This window comes from Vigna angularis, chromosome 1, assembly GCF_016808095.1.
Source record: "Vigna angularis cultivar LongXiaoDou No.4 chromosome 1, ASM1680809v1, whole genome shotgun sequence".
NCBI lineage: Eukaryota > Viridiplantae > Streptophyta > Magnoliopsida > Fabales > Fabaceae > Vigna > Vigna angularis.
In genome coordinates this window covers 26,781,266-26,804,393 of record NC_068970.1, presented here as the reverse complement: position 1 = coordinate 26,804,393, position 23,128 = coordinate 26,781,266, and the positions used below count along the sequence as shown (strand labels likewise).

The following is a 23,128-nucleotide window of genomic DNA, read 5'->3' as shown; positions in this document are numbered from 1 at the left end:
GATTATTTTAAGGATTAATAGATTAACTAATCGATTAAAATAGGTAATAATCAATTATTTCCATGCCAGTTGAGTTTTCAGCACCTGCAACGTTTTAATCGATTAATACTTGATTTAATCGATTAAAACCGTGTGTTTTTTATTCTGAACAGCAAATACAAAGTATGAAAGTACAAGAATCAAAACCTACTACAAATCTAACTTCTAAACCTTAAACTATAATTATTACAAAAACTTTTTATAACAAAAACAAGTCTTCAAAGGATCTTCATGAATCTTGATATATCTTGACTTGATTTGGACATCATCAAAACTTCATCTTCATCATTTTGCTAACAGATTTCACTAAATTCATTATTCGTATAAATATCTTTTGACTAATGTTTTTGCTGTGATCACAGTAGTAGAAATCACATTTTTTTTCTAACTCATTAACTTGCAACCTTGTTTCACAAAAACCTTTTCATTAATTAATGTTTCTTAGGAGCATAATTGACACACTTGCTTTCAACTTCAATCGATGAATTGGTTTGCTTGAAAATTTTATTTCATTCAAGAATTTTGGTCTAAACCCTTCAACCTTGGTCCCTATCTGATTGACAAGGTGTTTCCAAACTTAAGTATGTAATTTCTTTACTATTTATGAAGGATAACTTAAATATGTAATTTCTTTACTATTTATGAAGGATAAGGTGAAGGTATTCACTTGCTTTACAAATTCATTGTTGAACATACAATGGCTCCATCATAAAAATAAAATAAAATGTAAGAGACATCATATTAAGTTCAAATTAAGGATAAAAAAATTATAGGAGACATCATATTAAGCTCAAATTAAGGATAACAAAATTAGACTAATGATATTAAAGGCAATTCAATATTTTTAATTAAAAGATCTTTTGGTATTTCAAGATTGCCTTCATCATTTTCATTTAAATCCATATCTCCATCTCCAATTTTGAAATCCAATTAACAAATTTTTTTATATTTTTTGCATTTTGATTTATGATGGTATTATTAATTTCACATTCTTTAAAAGTTTGAACACTTTGCAATGTTTCCATAACTCACAATAGTTTATTACTACTAATTTGACAACATCATATCTAAATCCTGTTTTCACCATGTAAAAGATTTGCCTAAAATCTTCTCCCAAAACAATCACTTTACGACTAAATCACTACAAAAATTTACAATTTTAACGGGGGTTATTTTTTTCGTTTCCGGCGGTTTTAACCTCCGGAAAGTACGTTACCCGCGGTTAGCAAAACCCATGGGAAAAGCAGCGTCGCTAAATAATTACCGGCAGTTTTTTGAAAAACCGCCGGAATTAACGGGGGTTTTCGAAAACCGTCGGTATTAACGGGGGTTTTTCGAAAACCGCCGGTATTAGCAGGGGCTTTTCGAAAATCGCCGATATTAGCGGGGGTTTTGTTGAAACCACCGGAACTAACCGGTATTAAGCAAAACCGCCGGTAATTGTGAGGGTTTCCTAAAACCGCCGATAATTACTGAGTTTACATAATTGGGTTTCCAAAACCGCCGAAAATATAAATAATTTTTTTTTATTATTCAAATTATTTGATTATCATAAATAAACTAAAATTAAATAATATGAAACCAAAATAAAATGTAAACATTAAATATATACCAAAATATTATTATATAAATTATAAACATTAGAAATACAATTAATGTTTTCTAAAAATTAAAATAAACATGTTATTATGAATAATAATAATCAGTTTTGTACTTCTTCATCGTCTTCATCATTTGATACTTCTTCATCATATTCATCATTTGATACTTTCTTTATCGTCTTTATTTGAAACACTTCTTTTTCAAATACCTATAATATAAAACAAAAATTATTGATAATATATTAAAATAATTATTAAATTATTGATAATTGAAAAATATTAAAATATGATATATTAGAAACTACATAACCAACTTAGAAAACATGTCATAACACTTTCAATATTAATTCAAATTAAGATACATTCATTAATAATAATAGGAAGTGAAGTGCAACATTTTCGAAGGTGAAATGAAAAAAGAGTAAAAACCGAGTTCTTGAATCCTCGATAAATTAAAAAATATATTTGAAACAAAGTTAAATAGCCATAAATTTTCAGTAACAGAAACATTATCATACACTTAATTTAAGGCCAAAATTGGAAGTCATAAATACATATGCTTTTACAACAAGTCTGCATTATGGAGAAACAGAAATATTAGAACAATATTAGTGGTAAAAGAAGGTAATAGGACTTGACAAAAGACTTTATTGAGAAAAGAATAACAAAAGACTAACTCACATTTAATAAAAATAAATAAATTTTTGAAGCTATTCTTGGAATAATTTTATCCATATTTCAATTTTAGTATTAAACTAATACGTGCATAATTAAAATTTTAATACTGCACATAAGTAATGATATCAGACACTTCTTAACATTTTAATACGTGCATAATTAAATGTGAATCACACTTTTAAAGACTGAACGAACAATTTAATCAAACAAAAACTAAAAGAAGTCTGTTATGGCATATTGTAGTTTGATTATTTAGAATTGTGAGAAATAATATTTTGTTTATGGCTCATAAAACTAACCGGAGATCAAAGAAAGATTGTAGCTATCATATTGTTCTTAATTACAACAAAACAGTGATTATCATTCTCTGTTGTTCTATCATACATTAAAACAGGTTGTCATAGTAAAGAAGATTCAAGGTTTTATTTACTATCCAAGAATGAGGAATTTTCAAAATCAAACAGATTATAATTTTGTAGACTATGAGACTGGGTGATATAATTAATAAGTAAAGCATTTGTAAAACAATACAGTAGGAAGTAAAAGCTTCTCATAGCTCTTGCTCTCATACTCCTCAAATTATTAATGAGGTAGATGTAGATGAAGTTCAAACCTTAAGATTAAGCTCGTTATACAGGGCCTTTACTTTAGCAACATTTTCTGGATCTGCACTCCCATAGTTGTCCTGCAAACCGCAAAAATTAGTGATTTAGTGCAGTGTTATCACAGGATAAATGCGGGATATATTAAGATGATCACTTACGTATGGAACTTTCTTTTGTTTCTCATTGCTAAGCTTCAAAGCTTTCGCAACTAACCAAGAGCATTTAAAATCTTCAATATCTGTACCTATCTGGTCCCATAGATAACTAGAATGAGATTAAAGAGAACTTGATGTTTCCAGTATCCATTAATTATCCAGGATTCTCACCTTTCCAATAGTATCAGGATCCCCAAAGCAATCCAAATAATCATCCTAAAATTAGAGGGGGAAGGGGAAGGGAAACGATACGTCAAAATACGGTTTTTTATGAAATATTTTAAGCTGATAGTGAAAGTATACACTATCATGTTTATCAGTGATAATTACCTAATCAGAACAACAACATAACGATAACAAATGGCTCATGTTTATTTTTCTACAAACCTCGGGCACTCTAAACCAGCATGGTTGACCCCTACGTGTGTGAGAATTATCCATAATGTCATCAAGGACAAGAAAATACGCCTGAAGTTGCAAAACTCCACAACATACTATTTTAAGACCCCTAAATGCCATCATCACAGTAAACTCTGAAACCATTAGAAGTTGTATAATCATTTAAACAAGAAAAGCAAAAGCTTTCAACTGTCATATTGTAAAGTGGAAATTACAGGCTTCACCACATTGTTAAGTCTCACTATTTTGTTGAAAGAACTGAAGGTCTTTCATTTGTATTTCAACAGCTTCTTTTGATAGACGCTTGAGTTCTGAAATAAAATCATCATCAACACCAGCTGCTACTTTCTCTGACTTGTCTTTCACAAGGCGCTTGATCACATCACGATGAACTGTTGGAAATTCATATGAACGTAAATGATTTACAACAAACAAAATGAGAAACATTAACAAATAATTTCTTAATGATTTGCATTAAACATCATCATCTTAAATCAAGTAAAATACTAATTCTGATTCCTTAAGGCCTCTGCATGATGAACCATAATGAAGGTACTCCTGCTTATTAGTTATACTAAACAGAATGGGAAAAATCATAGCCGTAAACATCTTGAACCTACCTCTTCAGTAAGAGCCAAGTTAGCATCATAAAAGGATTTTATTGTTCCAATGTCTTCCCAATAATCTCTGAAAATATACGACTGCAAAAACAACAAACATATAACTCTTTTAGTTCCATCATAGTTGTAATTAGAACTCTAATGTACAAGATCATTTGAAAGGAGATATATTAATGGAATTTTCTCTTACTTGGCAAGCAGAGTTTACGCACGAAAAGAATTTACAACTATTTTCTCAATATGTTGCCACGAAGTTACACTTACAAGCAACAATACATTTGGTATAGAGTATAAATCACCAATCAACACTGGAAATAAGACATCTGAAGAGATTAGCAACGAATATGTTTGAAGTTAAACAAAATTAACCATAAGATAACTAATATGATTCAATATATATGGTACGGAAGAAGCTCATAGACATTAGATCCCTACAATACCCATCTTTATATCATGGGAAAGAGGGTTTGAGAAAGAAAAAAGTGAAGAGATTCATTGTGGTGGTTAATGGGAGTTCCCTGATTGTAGTTGAAGAACAGGGCATGAAGAAGTTGTTCTTGGATTTGCCACAAACCTGGAAGAGAAAGTGTAGAACTTGTAGTAATCTTCATCCATTAAGCTGCCACATCCAGTGGAATCAAAGTTCAAGGAATAACTCAACGGATCATAGCGGCATTGGAACGAACCTTGTCGACTCACACTTTTCGGTCGTAGTGTGCGCCCACGTCGCTTCAGTTTCCTCATCAGTTTCATCACCAAACAACAACAGTGGCATGCTGACACCATGGATTCCGTTGCCATGGCAGTGTTGGTGGTGGCGCTTGTGGTGCTTCCAGATTCATTTTGCACCTTGGCACGCCCTCGAAGGTGCTGCCAACGAAGAACGAGAATGTCGTTGGAAACAAGTTTCTTCTCAAATCCCCAACCTCCTTCTCTGGTTTCCCTCCCAACCGGTTGGATAACCGGATAACTTCCTTCATGTAGGTCTCCACATCGGTGGCCAGCCTGTCCAGATCGAGGTCGATGGAGGGAGATGGTCGGTCCTCGAGCCACGTCACCTGCGAGACCAGGTAGGGTTTCGTGCGCACCACACTGTTCACTCAGAACCTTTCCTGGCCCTTACAGATGAGGAAAAAGCGGTCATCCATGAGGCTCTCATGCTTTATGACTTCGCCGACGCAGTCAACGACGGTAGTTCCGGAGACGACATCCGTGTAGATGACGCCGAAGCGGAGGTTTGTTTGGAGGAGTGTGTGCATCATGATGCAGTAGGGGAACTCGAAGATCTGCAAGGGGAGGATGGCGCCGGGGAAGAGCACCAGAGGGAGAGGGAAGAGAGGAAGCTCGACGACATCATCGGAGTTGGGGGAGTTTGTGTGGTGCTTCTCGGAGAAGGAAGAGGAGCAGCGGAGAATGGAATTAAGCTTCAGGCAGCGGTGGCGGAGAGGTGCAACGAAATGAAAATTGTGATTTGGGAGAAAATGAAGGCATCAGGAAAAAGAAGATAGTGGTTTGGGAAAAAAAAAGCAGAAAGAATGAAGGCGCAAAAACATTATTTTAAAAATTAAAAAGTATAAATGTTATCGGAAATTTTCCGAGGTTCTGAAAACCGTCGGAAAAAGACCTCTCCTAAAATTAATAATTTTTGTAGTGAATGGAAATGGTTTTTGCTTGTTTGCATCATCAACATTTTTCATAATGTCCCTCAATGTTCTATCAAATGCTTTAACATATCATGAGTGTTATTTAAAATATTTTCAAAAATATTTTTGACTAAACTATGTATGTTTGGCAATGCCACTTCATTTATTATTGATGCTCATGTATAAATTGATGCTCATGTATGTTTATGCATGCTTCATTACACCAGTATATATAATTATGTATTGCTGGACTTTATCAAGCTATAAAGAACACTTTACATCGTCCTATGACTTAATTTTGAATTTATCTCCAACAAACTTATGCCAATTAATAGTTGATGTTCATATGTTGTATTGTCGAACTTGATCTTTGCCAAGACGACTTTCTGGATGAGTTAAGGTCGATGCTAACTTGGGTCATAGTCAAAGTTATCCTCTGACCGAGTTAGGGTCCATACCAACCTTGATCTTTGCTAGCCTTAGTCAGAGCCAAAATCAACCTTCAATTGAGTGAGGGTCGATATTGAACTTGGTCTTGCCAAGACAGCCTCTGACTGAGCCAAGGTTAATGACAAACTTGGTCTTGCAAAGATGACATTTGGCAGAGCCGACGTCAATGCCAAACTTGGTCTTGCCAAGATAGCTTACGGTTGAGTTAAGGTCGATGTCAAACTTGATCTTGCTAAGACGACCTTTAATTGAACTGAGGTGAATTTTGACTAAGTTAGTTATAAGTTTTCTTGTCATTCTTGATTGTAATATTTATGTACACAATAACTTTATATTTTTTCTTTCAAAACCTTTTTAAAATAATAAATTTATTGCTTTAAAATGTCAGTAAATATATTATCATACTTAACTAAATTATATAATCCTTGATAACATAAGAGGGAAAAGCGAAGTGACAAAAAGAAAAAAAAATGACATTAGATATTATTATAGGGAAAAATTAGAAATCTACCGTACATACACATATATAACTTTAAAAATGTACATATCTTAATTTAGAAATGATAAAATGATACTCTCCATATTTAAAAGGATTTTCTTTTACACTAAAAATACCACTTCACAACTCATTTTTAGAGGTAATTTAGTTGATAAAAAAGCGAGGCTTTGTATTTATAAACAAAATAAATATTGAAAGATAAAATACTAAATATAGAGTGGATATAAAAGTTTGTTGGATGTTAAAATAATAGTGTCTTATTTAAAATGTCACACTTTAGTTCCTAAATGATAGAAAATTAAATTTACAAAATATATAATGTGTTTCATCTCGATATTATACTTTTTCAACTAAAAGTAAAAAGTAAAACATTTATATTAAAATAGCCAATTATAAGTCAAACTAAATCAAATATAAAATAATATTAATTTAAATAATTTAAAATAATATTTTTTTTAATAAAAGTTAACAACAAATTTTCATTCAAGATCATTGTTTGATAAAATTAGTGAAATAAAAAAATATTTAAACCAAAAAATTGTCTTTATTTTAAATTTCCTTGTTTAAATCTACTTAAAACCACTTTCAATTTTAATGTGTTATTTTACTTTCCCTACTCTTCTTCTTTTTGCACCAAATGTCTTTAATTTAAACTTATATTTAAAGTTTTTCATTAATGAACAAGTGTTATTACATTAATGTTTATTTTTGAGATCAAAGACATTGTATAACATTGTAAAACTATAGATAAAGTAATACGTTGTTTTAGTGTACATATTTTTATGTCCTATTTCTCTTCCATAACTACTGATATTATTTCTCTTATAATTTTATTAATACTCTTCAAATTATTCACACTTCAATATATTATGACTCAATCATTATTTATTATGTAACCTAGCTAAAACCAATTTTTTTAGTTAACTATAATTATTATTTTTTGCGTTCCTAAAAATATAGAACCACAAAGTACCATTTTTTTTTCACTAGCAAATATAAAAGGCAATACTATTACAACTAAATTATTTTATCGATTTCTAACTACAAGAAAATAAATCTAATTTTAAAGATAAAAAATAATTAATGACTAATTTATATACTCAAAATTATTGGTATAATTAATTAATAAATTAAAATCTAAATTGATCTATGAAAATTTTAGTTACTAAATAATTAGTATTTAAATAGTTTTTAATTTAAAATTAGAGAGTAATTTAATAATTTTCTTGTAGTGTATATATATATATATATATATATATATATATATTTTACAGTGATTATAACTAAAACTATTTACATTTTTCACAGTTTTATTTATTTGAATTTGAGGAGTTGGTGAGTGAATGATGAAGTGCTTACAATTTGACTGAGCGTTTTTGAGTGATTGATAAGTAAATGAAGTGCGTGTAATAATTTGACTGTGAACGTTTAGCAATAATTAATAAATATATTTAATTAATAACATGTTTAATGTTTTTGACTAATTATCATTTATTACACTAAACTGATCCGAAGGGCAATATATAATACAATGAGTGAAAAGAAGTCAACCTATTTAATCCGTTACAAAAGAATAGAATAGAATGTGATCAGTTACTTCAACGCTACAACCCTAAAACAGTCAATCATAAATAATTTCTTACATGTGTCATCCATGGCTAAAGGTAACCGAAACCAATTCAAAGTAAATTAGTATATTTGTCCAAAACTAACAACACTGCAGCTTCATCATAAAAACACAACACTCTCTCTTCTTGATTCTCCTCATTCGTCATCTTCTTCCATTCTCTCTTTTTCTTTTTTTCTTCCATTTTGCAGCTTCCATGGCAGCTAGGAGATGGCTCAGCATTGTGGTCGATGGAAGCACAGTCATGGCTCCTTATTGGCGTAAAATTGTTTCAGATTATCTCGTAAACATTGTCAGGTATTCTCTTTCAAAATTAACTATGCTATCTCAATTAGGTTTTAACTTTACAAATCCTAAATTTTCTTGCTCTATTTATCATGCACAATGATTTTCTTTCTATAACCATTCTGTGTTATGCTATATACAAATGTTTCTCAACTAGTTAATTAGTCACCATATCTCTTTTTTCACTTGTCTTATATATATATATCTGTACTTATTAGGAAGATTTGATTTTATGGGTCCAAATAACTTTTCATAATGTGGTGAATTGTTTTAGATATGGGAGGAGAAAATTAAAAGGTGAAAAAAAATTATTTAAGAGATTAAGACTACATCATAGATCTTAAGATTTGTTTAAAGCTAGATCTATGAATTTGTGAGTGATTCTTTTTATGGGTTGAGTCTAAAAAAAAGTTCTACTTGTGAGCACACATCCAACCCAACTTTTTTTTTTTAAATATTTTTCAGAAATACGAGTTTTTTGGACTTTTTTTATATTATTATTTAGAACAAAATATTCTGTATGATATGATCTCATATATAACAATTTTTTTAATATTAAAATAACATAACTTAATTTAGTTTTAAATTGTTCTATCTTTGGTTCAGTAAATTGAAACTCTAATTGAATCGGATTTGTACTTAAATTAATTAATATAATCAAAAGTTTCGAGTGAGTCATAAAAATACAAAACAAGAGTTAAAATCTAAAGAATGATAAATTAAAGGAGAACAAAGATAAACAAAGAAAAGGAGCGGGTTGGGACGGAGAATTAGGGGCAAAGTTGAAGGTATTTTGAGAAAAAGTTTCTTTTTTTCTTTTCTTTTTTTAATTTTTAAGTATAAAAGTGTCACTTTTTTTGTTCTGTTTACTTCTACAAACATGAAAACGTATAAAAAAAATTCCGAGAAAGTGATTATATATTCAAAACTGATGAAGAGAACTATGACATATAAAATTAGAGAATTTCTTTTTAAAAACTGAAGAAATTACAATCTCTGCTTAAATATTTGGAAATAATAACTACTCTCTCTTTTTGTAATATGAGAACCAGTTAACATTTTGTTTCGAACTCTCTCAAATGATAAACTACGCTATGTATTCAGTTTCAGAAATAGATTTCGCTTGGATTCATAAACTACTCTGTCAAATTATTCTTATCTTTAATTTTCATGAAGAAATTATTTTTTATGAACTTTTTTAATTTTATTTTTTGCTATTTTATGACTTTATACTACTTTCTTTAAACATAATAGTTTTCTACATAAGAGATACAAGAAGATTATAATATCATAAGCTACAACAAAATTGAACAGGATAACAAAATCATTCCTTTTCTTGCTTAAGGATTACCCGACCAAAGTCTTTTTAATCCAAACTTTTTTAGGTTTGCAATTGTACACTAGTATTCTATATATATAATAATAAATAGAATGACCTCGTTTTAATGTGGTAAATCAAGAATAATATCAACAACTGTTAAAAGAGTAGAAATTGACATAATATTTCATGCAGCAAACTCTTAAACTTATGGGAAAACCATGAATAAGACTGAAAACATATTTTATGCATAGTAAATAGTTACTTAATGGCAACTCAAAAGTGATAAATGTTAATAAATAAACCGGTGTCAAGAGTCCCTTTATTTATCGCTGTTCTAAATTCTAAAGTGTATTATTTATAGTAAAATCTATACAAAAATGAAACTTGAAAACCTAATTAAGAAAGTGTGAGCACTATATACACTGTTAGTTTACATTAAGTCCACTGTTTTTTTTTGACTTAATTTAATTAAGTAACCCTTTGTGAATTGAATGTACTCACTTATTATGCAGGTCCTTCTTTGGCAATTCAAGAGGAGAGGTAATTTACAGTTTTTAAATATTCCATGTTATGATCTTGTAAACTTGCACTTGTTCCAGAAATTACTTGATTTCAACACAAAAATTTAAGGCTTCTTGTTTCTTTTATACACCTTATATCACTTCCATTACTTCACTGTAATTAAAACATTTCCAATCATAGTATTCCTATGTTAATTAACGCGTTTTGGTATTAAGACAAGAAAATATAGTTGATCACATAATTAAATATCATTATTAGGAAATTGACTGAGATCAGGAAAAGAAGAAACGTAACCATCTTTCATCAGGAAAGGATATTATAGATATACTTATAGGGTTGCAAGATTCATTTTATCAATGGTGTAGAAGGAAAAATTGCGTAATATGCCATTTAGTTTGCCAGTATTTGGTGTCTGTCATCAGAAATATGACCTTCAATGGAAAACATATTCTGAATTTTCTCAAAACCAAAGCTGATATATATGGTGTAATAAGGCTAGAGAAGAAGGATTTGAATTTCAGAGGAACAAAGAGCCTGTGTTTTGTATTAGTCTTTTGTAACTGTTATCATGTTATTGATATACCAGTAACTATTATTATTATTATTATTATTATTATTATTATTATTATTATTATTATTTGCCTCACTGGTAAAATTGGAAACATTTTACCATGTACGTACTTTTTATTGTTTACAGGGAGGTTATCCTACTTGTGAGGTTGGATTAATAATGTACAACCCCAATCCAAGCCTAGGTACTTTTTAATATTCTTGTGTCTGTCTCTTCTTCTTCTAATGCAATATATATATATATATATATATATATATATATATATATATATATATATATATATCAGTTTTTCTCATTATTATTCCCTTTGATTCTGTGATACACCACAATGTCAATCATTAATTTTAGGAAACACATTATATACAGCATGAAATTTTTTAGTAGAGTAATTTGCATGACATACTGTAATATTGTATAATGTATAGGTTTTTCATTTTATAATAAAATTATCATATTATATAGAGAGAGAGAAGAGAAAGAGAAATCCTTAATTTTTGAGTTTTGCTTTTGAACAGGTAGGAACATCCACTATATCAATTGGACAAACAATATGGATCAGTTTTTAGCATTGCTGCCGTTTTTATCTTTCAAAGGACATAATCTAAAACATACCGCAGCAGAAGGTTTAGCAGAAGCTTTAGGGGTATGTAAAAAGCACATATAGCTGTTGTTAATCAATTTGAACATCTTACATATATATATGAACCTTGGACTATGCAGATGTTCCCAAGAGAAAGAATGACAGAAAAAGAATACTTCGAGTGTGAAAGGCATTGTATTCTTGTGGCAACGGGTGAACCTGTTGCTGAGAGAATGTTAGTGCCTTTGCCTAGGGTTCATAATGGAAAATTTATCCATGGACAAATCAGGATTCTTCTTGCCAACTTTTTAGACGTGGCAAGAATGTTTGTCCCGGTACTTTCTTATAACTCCATTCTTAATTTCTTTCATCTTCATCACATTTTACTCGTTACTCATTCTCTATGTTACATGCAGCTCAGGATAAGCCTTTCTGTCATAACTCCAACTCTACATCCACTTTTTGTATCCATTTTCAATGAGGTAAACATTTATATATCACATGCGTAATGGCTTGATCTTGTTAAAGTATTGTAGTTTTTTAATACATGAAGCATTTAACTAGTTTTTCAATGGATGATCATTTATCCTACGAAATAAGTATTAGTAGTATTTATTGTTATGTCTTGGTTAGTATATACGTGTTTTTAACCTTTCCTTTTGTAGGGAAATTCTCTGGATAAAAGCACCCCCATCATGGACTATGGAAATGGTCAGATTACTGTTTTATTGTCAAATAACTTTAAGGAGGCAAAGAATGTCCATTACAGCAAAGGAATAGAATCAGTGAAAACCACAACTTCTATTCCCATAAATTTCTCAAACAGTCATCAAGGTTATCTCCGCTCTCTCTATAATGTGTTTGTCATTAATTTTCATTTGTTTCTTCCCATAATAAATATCCTTCTTTTGTCACCAATTTTCATCTGTTTCTCGTAATACACAACAATCTCCGGAACTATTTAACAACTTCCAGTGTTACCTTCCCCCACTTTCTACTTTTCAACTACTAATAATCTGTATTAAGAATATCTGGAACTCCACTTTTGTATCAACTATGTTGTCATTATTGATGATGGCTTTGTGAAAAACTGATTTACCTATATTTTTATTATTTTTATTTATCTAATCAACACTATAATTTATAAACTCATATTCCTTATCGTAGTAATAGAGAAAAACGACTACAAACAGATAATAAATTAATTACCTATACAATTTCCATGGCTAATACATTTAAATTTATTTCAAACCCAACTAACCTCTCTCATATATTTAAATGCTTCTATCCTTCATCATGCTTCTTCTATCCTTCATTCCAGCTTTTTCCAAGTGCAATAATCCTTCTTTACCTTGTTGTTCTTGGACGAAGTTGAAACCTACACCGCTCCTTCCATTAAAAGTCGGGTTCTTTACTATCCTTGTAACAAACTTGTTTTTTTTTTTTTTTTTTTTTTGTGGCTGACTTGTTCTTCTTTTTAGTCGACTTGTTATTCTTTTTGACTACTTTTGAGGTTTCTGTCAATATGTTGAATTTCTTTTAAGAGATTAAACCACGCTCATGTATTGCTGCACTCAATTACATCGATCTCCTCATCTATTTCAAGTCATCACTTTTCATCTTGCATTTTAAGTGCAGTTCTAAGAGTCTTCTCGACTTGTAACTATTCTTGCAATCTTGAAACATCTTATTCAAGTCCCAAGCACTGTTTATGTAAAACCCATTTTCTTCTAAACTTGTTTGTAGAATTGCATTGCCTCTAACCTTCTTTTTAATTTTTGTAGCAAATAACCTTTTTAAGCTTTAACCTTTAAATAACAAGCTTGACTTCACACATGTGATTGTTTGCATTCGTGTCAAGATAACACACCAAGTTATCTAGGCTCTCTACTCGTTCCACTGACTTTTTCAAGTTATCTGATGCCACATAGACCTATCTAAGCTATTTGCATGCTCTATTAAGCTACGCAAGCTGTCCAAGCACCTAACACAACTATTCGAGTTGTTCACTTGCTTCATCAAGCTACTCAGGCTCCCCACCAAACTCTTGATAAGCTCTATTGAATTCTCCATGTCCCTTATCGAGCTTTTCGAGCTGTCCAGGCACCTTACTGAGATACCTAAACAATTCAGATATCTTGCCAAATTGTTCAATTTTATGTGTTCGGTGCATGAGCTACTACCATTTTAAGATCGGTACCTTGGCTTCCAAGCTCAGTATGAATGTCCTTAAACTTAGACTGATTTTCAACCTTCCCATCAATAAGGCTGCTTCTTTCTCTTAAACATTCTATGTGAGACCTTACCAATATTGGCAATTTTTCAAATTCGAAATTTTTAGCAAAATGTCTTACTTTACCATAATTAAAGCACTTATCCAAGTAACACACCTTTGTATAATGACCAAATTTGCCACTCTTAAAGTACTCAACATATGAGTTGCTCGACCGACCTCCTCTCCATTAACTTCGCCTTCTTTCACACCAATTTTGTTGGTCGAATCTTCTTTCTCCTCTTGACTTCTACCATTAGAACCACTTCCTCTACCTTTTTGGTCTTGTCCTCTACATTAAGTGTTCTGGGTTTTCTCATCTTTAATTGACATCTTCGTTTTGAGTAATTGATTAAAGGATCCAACAAGCTCTTTAACCGAGAGCGTTAGCGGGCCTTTTGACTCTTCAATTTTGAAGACCACATTCTTAAAGTCATCAGTCAACAACCTTAAAATTTTGTCCACAACTCGGCTAGCGAGTAACATCTCTCTATATTTGCTGAGCTGGTTCACCACAATTTCTACTGAAGTAATGTACTTAAACTCCTTTTGTCTCTTTGATCTTCATACACTCTAGTTAGCCCTTGAGTGTTTGAAGTTAGACTTGCTTCACTCGGTCGTTCCTCTTATGCGTCTTTTCTAGAATGTCCCACGCTTCTTTTGAAGATTTTGCACTTTCAATCTTTCCAAAGTCAAACTCATCAGTAACTCAATACAATACATACAAAATTGTCTTTTCCTTTGTGCATGTTGCTTTCAACACATTCATGTGAGAATTCAAAAAATTCGTCGTATTTATTGGTTCTTCATGACCATTTTCCACCACCTCCCAATTATTTAGGAATCTAAGAAGAGCCTTCATTTGGAGACTCCAATTATCATACTTGATAACTTTCGTCAGCTGGACAAAAGCATACTATTTGTAAAGTTGATCATAATACTAATCTTCTCAAAGAACTCTCAAACATTCAAGCTTTCTAACATTGATTGATGACAACAAATTTCATTTGAGAGAAACTAATTTTTATTGTTATTATTATTAGTACAATCAACAATACAATTTATAGACTATTTTTTATTGTTGTATTCAAAACAAAAAAAAAAACGGCTAACACATTAATTACTCATTATATATTCCAATTACTAATACATTAATTACCATAAGACACCAATAGTTAAAACATTAACCACTCATAAAGTCTATTCCAAACCCAAAATTATACACCAAAATTTTCCTTCACATGCATTTTTATACTTTGTGTATCTCTTGCCGTATATTTATTAGTGGAGAATATATACACTAAGAATTTAATATAGGTAAAACTAACTACTTTGATAACATTCTTCCGATATAAGCTAGCAAAAGTTGCATCTGATGTTGTTTAGATTTCTGTTTCCCTTATTAGTTAGTAACTGCTTGGAAAATCTCAGCTATTCTTGCTAAATTTACGCCAATTGTTTAAGAAAATTCTTCTGTTGTTCATATTCTATTTCTGTTTAATATTTTCAGGAGACCGATACTCGGCGAGTAGCATGAACATCGGACAGCCAAGCATTCAGGGTTTCCAAAATGTTAGACGTGTAAGTATAAACTTTTTTTTTTTATTTGTTTAAAGCTTACTTGCTAGAATAACCGTCTTGGAGTTAAACTTGTGTCGTTTTCCATCTATTTTGTGTTCGTTCATTATTTACTTTGTCTGAACATGAAACACTTTCTTGTTCAGGAGTCTGCAAGCAAACTACCCCTGGTTGCACCACAGGTAACAAGTGAGATGCATGCTCCTTCCACTGGCTGTTTCGTGCCTATGGATTCCTTTGCAGAACTAATGTCACTACTAAGTGATGACAACAATGATTATCAACAAGACCAGCCAAGGAAAAAGTCCAAGACATCTGTACCAACTTCTGAAGAAGAGGACTCCTTGGCATACCTTTTTCAACTGGATCAGCCAGTTTCCTTAGATGAGATTCTTGGACAAGGGCAATCACTGTTTTCTAAGACACAAGTGGGAGGAGAATCATCACAGGTTCTGAGGGACATTGTACCACAAAGTGTAACAAGAGGCTCAGCCTCAACTATTCAACTGACCTCAAATTCATCTGAGAGAATGAACATTTCGATTTCACCAGGGATAGTTGCATGCACTTCCTCAGGGTCCTCAAATGGACTAGCTCATGAACTAGGAGGCAACATGGGCGTAGTAAACCCTATGTTCAGTTCAGAATTAAACTGTTTAAATTCTAGTTTGTCATTGCCTCAAAATAACCCAAAATTTTGGCCTGCGGGATCAAATGCACTGTTTCCTCCTCAAACTGCTGCTTCATTTGGTGATTCCACCTTTCTTAATACAATAGAGAACTCAAACATTCAGTTTGAATCATCAAGCTTCCCAATGCTTCAATATGGTTCTGCTAGCGCTGAAAGTTCCAGTTCTGATTTTGGAAATTCACTAACTCAATTTCAATATCCGAACAGCTCCGTAAATCCTTATGATTGTGCTAGTGTTGGTCCTATTGGGAGTTCAATTGTTGGTGATCGTGCTGGTGGCAGTACTCTTGATGGAAACTCGTTCTCTCAATTTCAACCACCAAGTTTCCCTGTGCATCGTTATGGTAGTCTTACTGCTGGTGTTGCTTGTGCCAGTGCAAGTACTGATGCTATTGTTGTTACTTCTGCTTCTGCTGCAAATGGTAGTGCTAATCTTTATGGTAGTCGTCAACAATTTACAAAACGCAATCAGTTCGAAATGAGAGGAATCGATCCACTAGGTGTACCTTCTGCAATGGTACCAAACCCTTCGGCTTCTCCTGTGCCAATCATGCCTCAGTGTAATCAGACACAGCTTTTGCCTCGCCAACCATTTCTACCCGATTTTCAAGACTTCATGCCAGCATGGGAGGTAAATTAAGTTCTCTCATTCATTCATAAATGTCCAACATAATATGCTATCAAAATTTCAAAATACACTGTTAACATTAATTCTACTTGTTGCGTTTGTCCTTTATATATTCGAAATTTAGATCACAGATAGAATAAGTACTTGAATGTTAAATTTAATATTATTGGTTTATATATATCTATATTTTTTGTATCTAGGGATATCTGGTTGGAAGTATTCACCCATATTGCGCATTCTTTAATCAAGCAAAGGTTTGATTTATTGAAGACTAAGTCTTTCTTAATTGTTAGAATGTCTAATTTGATAAATATATATATATATATATATATATATATATATATATATATATATATATATACAAGAAGGAGCTTATATTTTATTTATTTAAGAAACTGCAATATATTCAGTAGAAAGTACTGAAGTTTTTCCCTCTCTTCCCTGTGAAACAGGCCTGGAGGAAGAAAACATCACCTGTCACGTAAGGGGATCTTCTTATAACCATAACTGTTCTTTGTTATAATTGAAAAACACACATTTGCCAATGCTAATGGAAAAACAAAAATTATAAATAAAGAAATACAAAAATTAATTTTTTAAAACATTTGCAGGATTACATATCAGTGGTCGACTACGCTGGAGATCGCCCTCTACTTACCCAAAAAGGCTGTCATGCATACAATGAGGTGATTAATGGCATGATGTTATTGTTGTCATGTTTATTAGGAAAATTATTAGCATTATCTATTGTAAAGAAATCTTATACATTTTTTGATAACATTTAAACTTAGGACTTATGGTGGAATCCTTGATGATGTGTTATTTGAAGTAACTCAATTCGACAACCTTGATCTGTACCACCATCTCACAAGTAACAATTTGGTTAGTCATATACATTCGAATCGATTCCCTCATGTTAGATTTTAAAATAAAATGATCTTTCATGTTTGCCACCGACTGAAGGATAAACTCAACTGCATTCAAGGTTCATTTTAACGTTTCATCTCTGTGCAGTGTGCAAAAATTGCTCTCCCTTCTCATACTTTAACATTGTCTACAACTGAAAACAAGCACTGCTACACGGGGTCGATTTTCCCAGGGGTGAGTGTGATGTTATTACTTGAGATTATCATTTGTTTTTCGTGAGTTTCAAGTTGTCTTTTGATCCAACACTTAGATATTTAATGTCACAGGATGCAGTGTTTGTTGAACCACTCTGAAGTATGCTTTTGGCTCTCAAGAAGTAGCAACTTTGCGTAACCAATTTCTGTGACTCTGGGTGGCTTGTTTGTGACTCTAATTATGACTGTGATTTATAAGGTTTTGTTTCAGACATTTTCTAACTTAGGTACTATGAATTACTTTTTATCTAAATTTGGTTATGTTTTCTTGAATTATAGTTCTATTTTATCGGTTTGGTCGTATACCATCGATTGCAGCGATTTGGCCTGGTATTTTATGGAATTATCTTATGTCAGTGCAAAACAAAATTAAAATTATGACATTTTCGGATGGGAAATGTGTTAGCAAATAAACCTTAATATGAATAATCGTATTAACTTACCTATATACTTCTTTGTGTTTTTTCATGTAAACAAAACATTATAAACTCTATTTTGCTTTTTTATCTCAAGCCTTAAATTCTGTTATCAAGACGTAAATATAATAAACTTATGACTCTGTTATTCCTAAGCAAATTAACTACCCATAAAACAACTCATTTAAGGTTACTTAACAAAATCTCCGTTAAACTTAAATCATTCATCATTCTTGGTTCTTTCATTAATAGTTGGGTTTTTCACTATTTTTGTACTTGACATGCTCTTCTCTTTGACCCACTTGTTCTACTCTTTTGTAGATCTGTACTTTAATTTCATTTTGGCTAACTTGTTCTTCACATTCTTAGTGACAATTTTGTTTTTAATTGAGATATGTACTATCTTAGTATTCGACTTGTTCTTACTTGAGTTCATATCAATATAATAATGATCTCCTTTTGAGATATTATACCACACTCACTTCACATCAACAAATTTAGCTCCTTTTGAGATGTGCACTTGCTCCACGAAGCTAAATATATGCTATGTGAGCTATGTGAGCTATCAAGGCACCTACCCGAACTATGCGAGCTATCAAGGCATCTACCCAAACTATGCGAGCTTTCTATATCCTTTACTACGCAATCAGAGCTTTCCTTGCCCTTCTCCAGACTTAGTTGTTTAGTCGACCTATCCACATTACTTAGTTGTTTTGTCAAGTTCATCGCACTACTTGACTGTTATGTCAAGTTCTTCAATTGCTTGTGCTCGACTCTCAAGCTGCATCCCATCATCAAATACATCACTTCTTCAACTTCTTCTACAAGGTTAATCATCTTTTCCTTTCCATTCTCAGATCGGCAAACTTTTTTGTAAAATGCTTGCCATACCACAACTAAAGCACTAATTTGAGTAACGGTCTTTTGTATAGTGATCATATTTGTCACACTTGAAGCACCAACGTTTGAGTTGGTTGGCAAACCTTCTCTCCATGGACCTTATCCTCTTCCGAGTCAATTTTGTTGACTGAATTGTTCTTTCTTTTCTTGTCCTTAGCATCTATCACCATGACCATTTCCTTTACCTCCTCAGTATTGTCTTCTTCCTTGAGTGTTACGAGCCTCTTCCTTCATTTGGAGTAACTTTTCAAGCAGTTTTCAATTCTTCTTCTTTCTCTTCTCGTGTGTCTTTAGGGACCCAACAACTTCTTCAATTGTGAGCGTTGACAAGTCCTTTGACTCCTTAATCACAAACACCATGTTCTCAAAGTCATCGGTCAATGACCTCATTCTCGACAACTTTGGTAGCTAGCGGATAACATCTCTCCATTTCTACTATGCTAGTTTGCCACGGTTTCAACTTATGTACTCGGCTAGTCTCTCGGTCTCCTTTATTCTCATCCTCTCCAGCTCTCCTCTAAGTGTGTAGCTTCACTTACTTCACTCGGACATCCCCTTAATACTCCTTCTTTAGAATGTCCTAAACTTCTTTTGCAAATTTTGCATATTTTACATTTTGCAATTTTCTCAAAGTAAGACTTGGTACAGGAGGTACAAAAGCTTCCTTCTCCTTCATGTACACTACTTTGAATGCATTTATCTGGGGCATTTGACCAATTTATAGTGTTTTTTGGTTTTACATGACCATTTTCCATGACTCCAGAATTTTTTTGGAAGTCAAGGAAAGCTTTTATCTTGAAACTCCAATTATCATAGTTAATCACTTTTGTCAACTTGGGCTACTGTTTGTAAGATAGATTATCTCTCACTTTTTTTTTTCTCACTCAAACACTCAATATACCACTTTGTTAACAAATAAACTTTATTTTGCCTTTTCAACTCCAAGTCTTAAACTTTGCTATTAAGACACAATTATTACCTATTAACCAATAAAATAAACTCATGACCCTTGGACTCTAAAATTCATAGTACTCCTAACCAAATTAACTACCCATAAAACATTTTTTTTTTCATTTAAACTCAGTGAGTTATTGTTTATCTTAATTTTTTTATCTTTAAATCATCTAAATATTGAGGATATATTATTCATATATACCTAGGTTTACTATAAGGCTAACAAATTGATGAAAATAATATATACTTTTGACCTTTAAAATTTTTTCGTGTGGAGAAAATATAATTAAATTGAATTAGTAAGGAAGGAGATGAACTTAAAAGATAAATTTTATTAAATAGTATTAATACTTAAGTAGATGAAAATAATATGATTTGTTTATGTAGAATTCATTTTATAGTGTTTACACCCACATTTTAAAAATGACCATCTGAGTTATATATAAAAAATTTAGTTCAAAACAATTATTTAAAATTCATGTAGAAATATGATGGGTAAAAAGTAGATAAAATTGTTCAATTATAATTAGAACTAGACATTTAGTTTATTTTTATGAGTTTAGTGTGAGTGTATAGTATATATCGATAATAGTTAAGAAAAATTAAACATTGATACTGCATACAAACATAATATTTTTAAAATTAAAGCAAAAGAATATGATATGTATTGATTGTAGTAAAATGTATGTATATTTTGTCATTTAACATTAATATTAAAAGAAGTGAGAAAATCTAATCAAAACTATCCTTGAAATACACTCAAATAGAGAGGAGAATTTTCAAAAGAATAAAACTGTCATACTAACTTTTATATTTGTCATCGTATGAGTACTGACACTTGCAGAAAATAAATATGGAAAACACAAATCACAAGTTTCAACTTAAAATTCAATTTCAATTCTAAATCAATTTCAATATCAAACTGGTAATTAATTCAATTCCAATTCCAATTATAACGCATGTGAATCAATTTTAATTTCAAATCAAATTCAATTCCTAATTAAAGTCAAAGTTCAACCAACCTGCTTATATCAATTTCACTTTCAAATCAAATTCCAATTTCAATATTATGTTTACTTTGCAATAGTATTTTTCCTTTTAAATTAATTAATTAATATTAAAAAATAGAAAAATGGATAGGAATACGGACAAGGGTACAATATATATATATATATATATATATATATATATATATATATATATATATATATATATATATATATATATATATATATATATTAAGAGTGGGATGAAACAAAATTGTATACCCATTACATTTAACAATGATAATTTTCTTTTTTAAGAAGAGTAGAGATAACAAACCTGTCATTGTCTTGTTTCATTGTCATCTCTACAATCTTACTCTATCTAATTTCCATTATTTTTTTACATGTAATTAATAATTAAACAATAAATTTCAAATATTTTTAACTTAATTGGAATTTTGATTCAATATTTTACAAAATCTCCAAGTTTAGTCTCTATTTTTTTTTCTGCACTTAGTATAATTCTTTAATTTTCAATTATTTGTAGTTTTGGTCATTAAATTATTCTAATAGAATTTTTCTGTCTTAATTTTTAATTAATAAACATTTTATTAAATTTTCAGTTCAAATATTGTTAGGGTTTTCGTAATTTATTACATGACACAATGACATTGGAAAAACATCTCTTATATATACATTTTTATTATTGAACGACACAAATCATGTGTCTCATAATGTGTCCCACAAATATAAATTAACACGTAGATTTAAACTATTATTTTCCCACTTTTTTAAAAATAAATTATACAATTATCTTGTGTGAAAATATTGTATTAATTAAACTAACGAGAAAGATACATTCTGTGTCTTTATATTTTTGAAGAAAATAAAATTAAATGTAATAATTACTTAATTAGTAATAAATTATTTGTACTACGTTGTGTTTTTAACATTGTGACTAATTAATAGTGTATTATATGTTGAAATGTATGCCTTTTCAATTTTAAACTATGATTAAAAGGAGAATGAGAATATAAAATATATTTATACAAATAAAAAGCTTATTTATATATTATTATACATAATACATTTTCTTAAGTAATATATAAGTGTAAAGACTTAGAAAATGATTTTTAGAAATTGTAGTAGTTTTAAAATTGTAACACTCAGTTAATATATTAATAAAGATTTTTTTATTAACAAATTTGTAGTTGTTTATATTTATATAATGAAACACTTGGATTACTTCAATTCATATAAAAAAATATGTACAATGTTCCCTTTTATAAAGTCACATATATCATGGGTAAGCATATAGATATAAACTTTCTACCTGATAACCCATTCAGGATTGATGTTAGCACACTGATCTATTTCAGCCACACCAAACAGAAGTTAAAATCCACATTTGCATAGGGGCATATTTGGAAGAAAAATCTAAGATAATTATATTATAACATAATTATAAAATATGTTATATCCATATTTGAAAATATAACAATACATGTTGGTTATTTTAATTCAATTTAATGAGGACATATTTTAAACTAAAAATTGAATGAAGCAACATATTATAAAATAAAAGATCAAAATTGTAGATAATTAAAAAACAAAAAGAGTAAAATTACGAAAAAAAATAAATAACTAAAATTACTCGTTTTATTAAGCATAGAAACAAACATTATAATTAAATCAATATTTTTGTAGTCTTTACGCAAAGTATTTGTTTTCATAACTTTTAGGTGAAATACATTTGAACATCCAAACTTTTTTTTAAATAACAGAGTAAATTTATCATTTCCAAATTTAAGAAATTAAAAATATTGAAATTTTTTATAATAAAAGAAAACGTTTTCTGAAAGTAAAGGATCCATAAATGTGAGTGAAATAAAGTCATACACGCAATTTAGTTTATGTCAGTTATTTTTGTTATCATGAATTCGGCTTAACTTTCTCCTATTTAGTCAAAGTATTTATTATACCTTAT

At 30.6% G+C, this 23,128-nt stretch overlaps 2 protein-coding genes and 1 long non-coding RNA gene across 3 annotated transcripts; 2 read left to right on the top strand and 1 right to left on the bottom strand.

Moving 5' to 3' along the window:
- Positions 1 to 1,741: 1,741 nt before the first annotated feature.
- On the bottom strand, positions 1,742 to 4,091 carry LOC108327848 (farnesyl pyrophosphate synthase-like). The gene is made up of 6 exons (XM_052868590.1): positions 3,720 to 4,091; positions 3,466 to 3,611; positions 3,250 to 3,294; positions 3,082 to 3,171; positions 2,932 to 3,003; positions 1,742 to 1,849 (listed from the first exon to the last, which is right to left on the bottom strand). The coding sequence occupies exons 1-6, from the start codon at positions 3,922 to 3,924 to the stop codon at positions 1,742 to 1,744; spliced, it is 666 nt and encodes a 221-aa protein (XP_052724550.1). The 5' UTR covers positions 3,925 to 4,091.
- Positions 4,092 to 8,469: 4,378 nt separating this feature from the next.
- Positions 8,470 to 11,200, top strand: LOC128196488 (uncharacterized). Its single transcript, XR_008248815.1, has 3 exons — positions 8,470 to 8,613; positions 10,435 to 10,462; positions 11,142 to 11,200. It is a non-coding gene; the product is annotated as an uncharacterized LOC128196488 (long non-coding RNA).
- A 4,182-nt stretch (positions 11,201 to 15,382) lies between these two features.
- Positions 15,383 to 18,131, top strand: LOC108340577 (mediator of RNA polymerase II transcription subunit 25-like). Its single transcript, XM_017578065.2, has 8 exons — positions 15,383 to 15,448; positions 15,592 to 16,767; positions 16,965 to 17,018; positions 17,217 to 17,245; positions 17,376 to 17,450; positions 17,556 to 17,646; positions 17,779 to 17,865; positions 17,958 to 18,131. The coding sequence occupies exons 1-8, from the start codon at positions 15,401 to 15,403 to the stop codon at positions 17,982 to 17,984; spliced, it is 1,587 nt and encodes a 528-aa protein (XP_017433554.2). The 5' UTR covers positions 15,383 to 15,400; the 3' UTR covers positions 17,985 to 18,131.
- Positions 18,132 to 23,128: the final 4,997 nt, after the last annotated feature.

Bases quoted from the DNA above. Each gene is read 5' to 3' on its own strand.
- LOC108327848 (XM_052868590.1), bottom strand. From the start codon at position 3,924: ATGTTTCTCATTTTGTTTGTTGTAAATCATTTACGTTCATATGAATTT. The intron at 3,612-3,719 runs GTGAGACTTAAC...TAATGGTTTCAG, and splicing joins TCAGTTCTTTCAACAAAATA to AGTTTACTGTGATGATGGCA. The intron at 3,172-3,249 runs GTGAGAATCCTG...CTATGGGACCAG, and splicing joins ATCCTGATACTATTGGAAAG to ATAGGTACAGATATTGAAGA.
- LOC108340577 (XM_017578065.2), top strand. From the start codon at position 15,401: ATGAACATCGGACAGCCAAGCATTCAGGGTTTCCAAAATGTTAGACGT. The intron at 17,019-17,216 runs GTTTGATTTATT...CCTGTGAAACAG, and splicing joins CATTCTTTAATCAAGCAAAG to GCCTGGAGGAAGAAAACATC. The intron at 17,246-17,375 runs GTAAGGGGATCT...AAACATTTGCAG, and splicing joins AAGAAAACATCACCTGTCAC to GATTACATATCAGTGGTCGA.